The sequence below is a fragment of the Colobus angolensis genome, unplaced genomic scaffold (assembly GCF_000951035.1).
Source record: "Colobus angolensis palliatus isolate OR3802 unplaced genomic scaffold, Cang.pa_1.0 Scaffold71, whole genome shotgun sequence".
In the NCBI taxonomy this organism is placed as follows: Eukaryota; Metazoa; Chordata; class Mammalia; order Primates; family Cercopithecidae; genus Colobus; species Colobus angolensis.
The window spans coordinates 1,088,431-1,098,500 of NW_012120821.1; the positions used below are offsets into that span (position 1 = coordinate 1,088,431).

The 10,070-nt window shown below is 37.2% G+C and overlaps 1 protein-coding gene across 2 annotated transcripts in view; it reads right to left on the reverse strand.

Moving 5' to 3' along the window:
• Nucleotides 1-584: 584 nt before the first annotated feature.
• The window catches only part of NIPAL1 (NIPA-like domain containing 1), a 20,390-nt gene continuing 10,904 nt past the window's right edge, over nucleotides 585-10,070 (reverse strand). For both annotated transcript variants that reach the window (XM_011927318.1, XM_011927317.1), the window contains exons 3-6: nucleotides 6,900-6,956; nucleotides 3,979-4,069; nucleotides 1,736-1,896; nucleotides 585-1,215 (exon numbers count right to left, since the gene is read on the reverse strand). In XM_011927318.1, coding sequence (XP_011782708.1) covers nucleotides 605-1,215; nucleotides 1,736-1,896; nucleotides 3,979-4,069; nucleotides 6,900-6,956 — 920 coding nt within the window. In that variant the 3' untranslated portion in view covers nucleotides 585-604. The remainder of the gene's footprint in view (nucleotides 1,216-1,735; nucleotides 1,897-3,978; nucleotides 4,070-6,899; nucleotides 6,957-10,070) is intronic.

Sequence of the window (10,070 nt, forward strand, 5' to 3'; positions counted from 1 at the left end):
CAAGCGGTTGGGACTACAGGCGTGTGCCACCATGCCTGACTAATTTTTGTATTTTTTGTAGAGACAGGGTCTCTCCTTGTGGCCCAGGGTGGTCTCAAACTCCTGAGCTCAAGTGATCTGCCCGCCTTGGCCTCCCAAAGTGCTGAGAGAGTCTCTCTTCTCAGTTTTAATAATTTGAAATTATGACTCAACGGAGAATATGACTGATACTGTGTCTGTCAGAACACTGCTAACTTTATATTGGTGAGTGACTGTGAGTCTAAAAATAGCCACCAAAGAAATGAAGAGCCACCTGGCAGAGACAAAGATATTGTGACCAGAAGAAGGAGATTATTCTGAGACACATATAGCACTTTGACTTCTTTGATCCTTAGAGAGTATTTCAAAGTTTGTAGAAACGAAAAGCAGCAGAAGTCTTCTGGAGGATAATCAATTTGATTTTCAAATTCGACTGCCAAAAAAATGGCATTTTTACTTGTCCTCACATCTAAATTAGTTAGAACCGTAAAAATGCTAACTTTCCTAGCAGTTCTTCCAGGAAGCAAGCCTTCATTTTCCTCTTCGTGTGTCTCATATTGGTTAAAACTCAGTGTTTCTAGAGACTTCAGTCATCAGTTCTACTAAACAAGGTAACGTCATCATTGTATCCCGGGGCTGAACACTCCAAGTTCTCTAGTAAAACATAATTGTTTTCATTGACATTCAGAGAGATGGCTTCTTTCTTAGCAGTGGATGTAAGCTCACTCCAGGTAATGTCAGTATTTTTAAAAGCATGTAGAAGGAAGATGCCAATGATAATAGTGAAGAATCCACTCAGGGTCCCAATGATATCTCCAGCTGTCATGCCATACCACTCTTGGAATAAGATGGCAGAGCAAGTGACTACCATGGATGTGAAGAATACATAATAAATGGGTGTGACAAGAGAGGTATTAAAGGTGTCCAGTGCCTTGTTGAGATAGTTAATCTGTGTAGTTACTGAAAGCACAAGTACAGCCAGCAAAACAAAGACCAGGGGATGTTTGTAAACTGGCTTCCATTCTATCAGCTCCTTAATGGCAATTCCCAGGCCTTTGACAGAAGAAACTGAAAACGCTCCAATCAAGGAACAGATTGAAATATAAACCAATATATTGGTCTGTCCTTTCTTTGGAGCCACAATCAAAATCAGCACCAAGGAGATCACAGTTATGATCACAGCAAAAGAAATAAACCCTGTTAGGAGGAGAAAAGAATTTGACGTTAGAAAATGCTCACAGGATTATACCTTTCTGAAATCTTGTTAGTCATGAGTTTAAGAGCATAGGTATTTTAGAAATAGAAGTGAGATCAAATTAAAAACAACATTATATTGCATAGTTCTCAATATTTTACAAAGAATTTTCACAAACATATCATTTAAATGTCACCAATACCACTATGAGCTAGGGCAAATATTATCAGAGTAAAATTTTTTATTTTCAGAGGAAGAAAGTGGCAAAGACTTGATTTTGAATATGTCTCTTGCCTCTACCATCCCCATCTCTCCCTTTCATTGTGTAAGAGGGGAAGCATGAACACAAAAATAAGTTCTGCCATCTTTTCAGGAGAAATAATAATCAAACCTCACTGTATCTCACAACTCACAAGGCAGCCCACAATGTAGAAAGCTTATTACAATATTATTACAGATACTATTTGGTGAGGAGAAAAAGTGGAGTAGAATTTGAGTGGTTCTTTAGGGTGAATCACAGACCTGGGTCTCTCAATTTCATTTCCATTTCATGCAAAGATGTGACTTCCTCTTCTTGTGGGGCATGGATAACCATCACAGTTGACCCCAATATACTTAACATGCAGCCTATTTTCCCATGAATGTTCAAGTGCTCGTTTAAAAAGTAGGAAGATAATATTGCACTGTTGGGAGAGAAAAAATTAAAAATCACTATAGTTCAACTACCTTTTGATCCCATGGCAGCTCAGAAGTCGCACTGTGGTACATGCCACCATGTATCCCAATGAGCTGACTGGAATACGCTATATGACACTGAAAACCCGAGATTGGTTTGAAACTCAGAACTGATGGGCAAATATGCTTCATTGTTTTTATATCTAAAAAGCTATAATATTCTATATCTTGTAATCTTTCAGTGATCTTACAAGAGGTTCTACTCAAGTCATTTTCAATTTACCCATCTTTTCCTGTAAAGCCAAGCAAAATAGAAAATCTTTTATATCTTACTGGCATGATACATTTAGAACATGTATGCCCATGGATGTTTCAAAGAAGGATACATTCCTAAAGAAAAATTACTCTGCTCAGGGCTAATAATCAGCTAGTTCATACTACTACAATCAAACGGACCAGGAGTATCCAATCTTTTGGCTTCCCTAGGCCACACTGGAAGAATTGTCTTGGGCAACACGTAATACATACTAACAGTAATGACAGCTAATGAGCAAAAGAAAAAAAATCACAAAAAAACTCATAATGTTTTAAGACAGTTTACAAATTTATGTTGGGCCACGTTCAAAGCTGTCCTGGGCCACGTGCAGCCCATGGGCCATGGGTTAGAGAAGCTTGACATAGATTTTCAAAATATCAAAATACTTCCTTACCACCTGCTACTGCTCTGATACTTAGACCTATCCGGTACTCCTAATGCTTCAGTTGCTGTAGTTTCTGCAAACCAGCCTCCTTCCTCTAATGCCCTGTATCCCCATGAAGGCAATTAAGTGCCCATCTGTCCTCAAGATTATGATCAATTACCAGGTACTTTCCTAAAGTTGCCCTCATGTGGCCACTTGTAGGACTGCAGCCTTAGTGAAGACACTACTATTACTACTACTACTAGCTATTCATTAGATAGACAAGTGTTCGAAGTGCTTTATGTGTATTAACTCACTTAATTCTCACAACAATCCTATAAAGAAGCTAAAAAGTATTTAGTAGGCTCAATAATAAGTTTTATACTAGAGGTTGATAATGAATAGAAAAGAAAAAGACAAGAACAGATAAAAATGTATATGCTTATTAAACACATTCATTTGGGATCATAATAAACTCAGAAAAATTAGATCCACATTCCATGAAATAGGAAAATTATTCCTGTTTCCAGTACTAAAGATACAGGGTCTCCAAACAGAAGTATCCAGCAAACAATGCAAGAATTTTAGTGAGAGTTAAAATTTTTTTTTTTTTTTTTTTTTTTGAGACGGAGTCTCGCTCTGTCGCCCAGGCTGGAGTGCAGTGGTCGGATCTCAGCTCACTGCAAGCTCCGCCTCCCGGGTTTACGCCATTCTCCTGCCTCAGCCTCCTGAGTAGCTGGGACTACAGGCGCCCGTCACCTCGCCCGGCTAGTATTTTTTTAGTAGAGACGGGGTTTCACTGCGTTAGCCAGGATGGTCTCGATCTCCAGACCTCGTGATCCGCCCGTCTCGGCCTCCCAAAGTGCTGGGATTACAGGCTTGAGCCACTGCGCCCGGCCGAGAGTTAAAATTTAACCAAAACACCATGCTTTTAAAAGTCCTCTGATAACTACGGTCATTAACCACTATGATAAGAAAAAGAATTGACAGGACTCTGGCAATTTGTTCTGATGAGAGATTTAAAAAATCTTCTACGCTTCATTGCATTGTTACAAATGTAAAACACATTTATGTTAGTAGGAAATCAAACTCACTGTGTCTTAGGTTTTTAAAATAATAATGTGACAGTCTATTTCCTATTTCTACTGTTATAGTCTTCTCAAATTACTTTTGTGATTTCAGGCAAGAAAAAGTATTATTCTCACTTTATGAATGAGTAAACTGAGGCTGAGTGACTTGTCCAAAGCTTCCCAGGAGTCTCAGAAATAATTTGGGTTCATCTAGACTTTTAGAGTCCAGGTTGGTCTAGATTTGTGTGTTTGCTTTTAGATATCCATAGCCGTATGTTTCTTATGGTTTACCTTGGTCTTAAAATGCCTACAGAAGCCAAGTTCCTTGTTGCTCACATACCTTATGAGAACACTCAGAGCACCCAGAGGGGTGACCAAGGTGGCAGGTGCAAAAGCATAAGCAGCAAAATTTGCAGCTTCTCCTGCTCCCACTAGAAAGCAAGCAGAGATATTGACATAAGAAATGGGCTTGCTTGTCAGAAGAGAAAAACAAACAAGTCATGCAAAGCAGTGGACTTTTTACCCAAAGACATGAGAAGATGTAGCTAAAAAGAATGATGTAACATGTTTTATAGTGGGTAGGAGATAATTAATATTAAGAGATGCAGACAAACTGTAATACCAGGTGATACAAACTCAAAAGATGCAAAAAATGGTGACAGATGAGTACCCATTTTAAATGGCTTTCAATAGAAATTTTTAGCTACTGAAGACACATTTGGTGACTCTGATGAAATCTAGTAGAGGTAGCTTTGTAGTAAGCAGACAATTCTTTCACTTGCTCAAGAATACCTACAGTTTTGTAGGTTACCCACAACCACCAAAACCAGTTTGGAAAATTGGAATGGTTAAATCTGGTGTGTAGGTAGGGAATAGCCAGCAATACCTGCCACAGGCCCATGAAGTTAGATATGCTTCTATTGTAAGTGATCTACAAGCAAGTAACAGTATCTCAGTAGCTTAACAAGATCCAGGGAGCTGTTTTAAAGTCATGATATGCTCCTGAATGTAATCTTTTTCTTATCTGAGGAACTCTAGACTTGCATGATATAGTGTGCTATAAATAACTTCTAGAGTGAGAGAAATCCCTTCAAGAGCTGGGCTCTTGTATTGGGGCCAAGTTATTCTCACAGAACACAGCTGGAAACTTGCCCACAGAATGTAGTATTTCATGCTGGCAACTACACCAAGCAAATGCTTATTGTAGAGAGAGAAAGAACACCAGCATAATTTTTTTATTTTTCCGTTTGTCTGGCTGCTATGCTACATTCCCCCAAATCTATAGGAGTACTCACCATTAGGAAAACATCATTAAACAAATCTAAACTTACAGAACAGAATAATTAAGACATTGCTCTCATCGAAAGAACCACTGCAAGGCCGGTGACTCATACCTGTAATCCTAGCACTTTGGGAGCTAGACGGGAGCAGATCACTTGAGGTCAGGAGTTCGAGATCAGCCTGGCCAATATGGTAAAACCCCATCTCGACTAAAAATACAAAAATTAGCCGGCTGTGGTGGCAAGCGCCTTTAATTCCAGCTACTCTGGAGGCTAGAGGCAGGAGAATCACTTGAATCTGGGAGGTGGAGGTTGCAGTGAGCCACTGCACTCCAGCCTGGACAACAAGAGCGAGACACTGTCTCAAAAAATAAAAAACTAAATAAATAAAAAGGAAAAAAAAAAAGAACCGTGGCAGTTTTCTTGGAATATTAAGGTTTCCTTGGATATTTTATATTATTGATATTTTTATCTTTATAAATAGCTTTCCAGGAAAACATTGACTTCATGATTAAAGTACTGTATGTATGTCACTTACTTAATCTCTAAGGTATGCTTTTCTCTCTTTAATACTGACATAAACTTTTTTACATGGTGAAAGCAAAATTGCAAATGTAGTCACATAATATTCTCCCTATAATTTCATTATAAAGTATGGGTAGTGTGGGGAGATGCAAGTAAAAGAGAAAAAGAGAATGATCCAAATACCTATCTGGAATCTTCCCAGATAGCCCTGGTCAATTTTTATTCAAATAAAGAAAGTGGATGTAAAAGTACCCTAAAAACTGAAGGGGTGACCGGGCACAGTGGCTCACGCCTGTAATCACAGCACTTTGGAAGGCCGAGGTGGGTGACCTGAGATTAGGAGTTCCAAGACCAGCCTGGCCAACATGGTGAGACCTTGTCTCTACTAAAAATACAAAAATTAGCTGGGTGTGGTGATGTGCACCTGTAATCCTAGGTACTCGGGAGGCTGAGGCAGAAGAATCGCTTGAACCTGGGAGGTGGAGGCTACAGTGAGCCAAGATCGTGCCATTGCACTCCAGCCTGGGCCACAGAGCAAGACTCTATCTCAAAAAAAAAAAAAAAAAAACACACAAAAAAACAAAACTACAATAAACAAAAACTAAAGGGGCTATACATATTTACATTATTTTCATTAATCACACTTTTAGACTCCACCATTTATTAAAGAAAAGGTACCCAGTTCCTTCCCATAACAGGATCTTGCAAATACTGAAATGTGTTGCTTGGTTTGGGGGAATTCAGGGGAAGCTTTAAGACTCCTGGCTACAGAGGGAATTTATGATGTCCTTTTTGAGGTGAGCTTCCGTTTTAGGATTTAAGAAATTTCACTTAGTGGGGAGACTGAAGTCAGCAAAAGTGGCTGAGGGAGATGAACACTGCCTTCTATTTGGATATCACATTAGCATTTAGAAAGTGCTTTCAGATCCTACAAAGTCTCGTTTAATCCTCACAGCAGGTCTGGGAGGAAGGAGAGTGCTGACACCCCTCATTTCTTCTCCATTTGTTCAGTACCAAGCAGCCACAGAAGCCTTTCACTTATCTGTGTTGTTGTCCTGGCAAGGAAACTGTACTCTGAGAAAATATGCAGCTACAATAGTCACAGGTTCAAATTAGGAGGTGGGAAAACATGAAAGAAAAGTACTTTTCTCTATTGTTATGGTGAAGAAAACAGCACAAGTCTGTGGTTAAAATACGAATATTTCAAAGGCCAACTTTTTCCCTTGCATTCTAAGACAGTACTGAGAGCACAGGCGGTGGGAAATAAGAGTAAAAATTAATTTATTCATATATAATAGTATATCTAGGACAATATATTATAACAACACAAAAATTTTTAGACTAAAATTCCATCCTTTTTCCATTCTTGACAGGAAGATTAACCAATTTTGAAAAATTTCATATAACCTATTTACTGTCTTACAAATAAACAGTATTCTCAGTATTAAAAACTTACTTGACAGCAATCCTACCCACCAGAGCCATTCCTTCAGGTAAGAATGTCCACCTTGTCCTAAAATACAAAAAAGTAAAAATTAACAAAAAATGGGTTCTACACTGGAGGAAGGTTTGAAGAATTGACTTCTAGGAAGCGTACTGGATTATGGTTAGAAAAGTTAAGTCAGTAAACTAAAGTCTCTTAGCTTATTTACTTGGTCATTTCCAAAGCTCTTTTAAAGCTTTCCCCCCCAACAATTTACAATGATTTAACAAATCCCCTAATGGATTAATTGCATTTAGATTTTTTTCCATGTTTCTCTTATAAATATAATGCTCTCATGAACCTCCCTACACATACAGCTTTGTAACACTGGAATGATTATTTCTCCAGGATAAATTCCTAGAAGTGTAATTGTTGGGTAGGAGGAAATGCATTTTTTAAAGAAATTGCCCACCAGAAAAGTTATGTCAATTTTTTAAAAAACTTTGCAAATTTGATAGTCTTAAAATAGTATGTCATTTCAATCTGCATTTTTCTGTTTGCCACCCATTTTATTCTTTTATGAATCAGGAGTTCATTTTTGTTTTATTTTTCCTGATTTTTAAAATAGATTCAGGGGTACAAGTGTAGTTGTGTTACATCAATCTATTGTAAAGTCTGGCCTTTAGTGTATCTATTACCTGAATAGTGAACACTGAACCCAATAGGTAGTATTTCATCCCTCACCTGCTTCTACCCTTTTACCCTCCCACCTTTTGGAATCTCTAATGTCCATTATTCCACTTTGAATGTGCATGTGTACCCACGGTTTAGCTCCCACTTACAAGTGAGAACATGCAGCTTTTGATTTTCTGTTTCTGAGTCACTGCACTTAGGATAATGGCCTCCAGTTCTGTCCATGTTGCTGCAAAAGATATGGTTTCATTTCTCTAACAGCTAAGTAGTATTCTATGGTGTGTGTATATAAATAAACCACATTTTCTTTATCCAGTCCTCTGTTGATGGGCACTTAGGTTGATTTCATGACTTTGCTGTTGTGAATAGCGGTGTGATAAACATTTGAGTGCAAGTGTCTTTTGATGAAATGATTTCTTTTCCTCAAGTAGTGGGACTGCTGGACTGAAGGGCAGTTCTATTTTTAGTTCTCTGAGAGATCGCCATATTGTTTTCCACAGCGGTTGTACTAATTTACATCCCCACCAACAGAGTATAAGCATTCCCTTTTCTCTGCATTCTTGCCAACATCTGTTGTTTTTTGACTTATTAATAATAGCCATTCTGACTGGTGTAAGATGGTATCTCACTGTGGTTTTAATTTGCATTTCTCTGGTGATTAGTGACACTGAACATTTTTTCATATATTTGTTGGTTGCTTGTATGTCTTTTGAAAAATGTATGTTCGTATCCTTTACCCACTTTTTTATGGGTTTGTTTTTTTCTTGTTGAGTTGACTGAGTTCCTTGTAGATTCTGGGTATTAGACCTTTGTCAGATGCTTAGTTTGCAAGTATTTTCTCCTATTCTGCAGCCTTTTTACCCTGTTGATTATTTTTCTTGCTCTGCAGAAGCTTTTTACTTTAAGTCACATTTGTCTATTTTTGTTTTTGTTGCATTTCCTTTTGAGGACTTAGTCACAGATTCTTTGCCTAGGCCAATGTCCAGAAAAGTTTTTCCTAGGTTTTCTTCTAGGGCTTTTATAGTTTCAGGTTTTACATTTAAGTTTTTAATCCATCTTGAGTAGATTTTTGTATATAGTCAGATATAAGGTCCAGTTTTGTTCTTCGATATATGGTTCTACAATTTTCCTTGCACCATTTATTGACGAGGGCAGCCTTTCCCTAGCATATATTATTTTCAACTTCGTCAAAGATCAGTTGGTTGTTGGTATGCGGCTTTATTTCTGGGTTCTCTATTCTGTTCCACTGATCTATGTGTGTATTTTTATACCAGTACCATGCTGTTTTTGTTATGATAGCCTTATAGTATAATTTGAAGATACTGTGATACCTCCAGCTTTGTTCTTTTTGCTTAGGATTGCTTAAAACTTCCTGTATTATGTTTCCGTGTCACCTTTGTTTTTCCACAAATGATAAGTTTTTCTTAATTTGTAGGAAATTTTATTTAATCATCAGGTTCACCGTATTTATGTCAGTCAGATGTGTGGACACAAATACTTCATTTCAGCTATGGTTAAAATTAAAAACAGAAAACATAAATAGTAAATTACATTGGTACTAATGAGGACTGTAAAGGGAAGAAGATGGTTGACATAAGAGTTTTTGAGAGTTTGGATTAGTCAATGAGAGAATAACAAGCATCAGGTAGATGCACTCTGCTTATTTTCTACCTTGTCATGCTGAAATCAAGTTTCTGTTTCATCTACTGAAAAGGACAAAATGCTTTTAAGATATTCAAAGGTTATCTTCCTACTACTCTAATCTATGACTTTATGTCATTATATTTACTATAGAAAATGGAGTTTTCTTATGAATTTTAATATACTTAACCCTCTGCATTTGACCTAATTGATTTTGTTATAATTAAACAGGATATATATGCTACGAAGACTATTTTGCAAAGTAGTTAAGTGTGCTTATTTAGGACTTTCTCCTTAAGAAATTGGCAAATAACTAACTTGGAATCATATTACAACCCTGGACCTGACTATTGTCTAGTTGGTATCTCTTTGGGTACTAGTGAAACAATATTTATTTATGTATGTTTATTGGTCATTACATTTGCAAATAACTAAGTTGTAATTATGTTACCACACTGAACCTATTGTCTAGTTGGTATCTCTTTGGGTACTAGTGAAACAATATTTACTTACGTATGTTTATTGGTCATTTGCATTTCTTATTTTGTTTGTTTCTTGTTTATATGCTATGTCTATTTTCTGTTAGGGTACTAACCTTTTTACTTATTGACTGCAGTAACTTTTTATATATTATGAAACTATACTTTGTCACATATTTCATCATATTTTCCCCAATACATCATTTACTTTTTAGTTTCAGTTTTTAAATTGTTTCCATATGGGATTTTTTTCTCAATCTAGATAATCTCTTCCTTTATATAAAATGAATTCTTTCCCAGCACTTTGGGAGGCCGAGGCGGGTGGATCACAAGGTCAGGAGATCGAGACCATCCTGGCTAACACGGTGAAACCCTGTCTCTACTAAAAAAT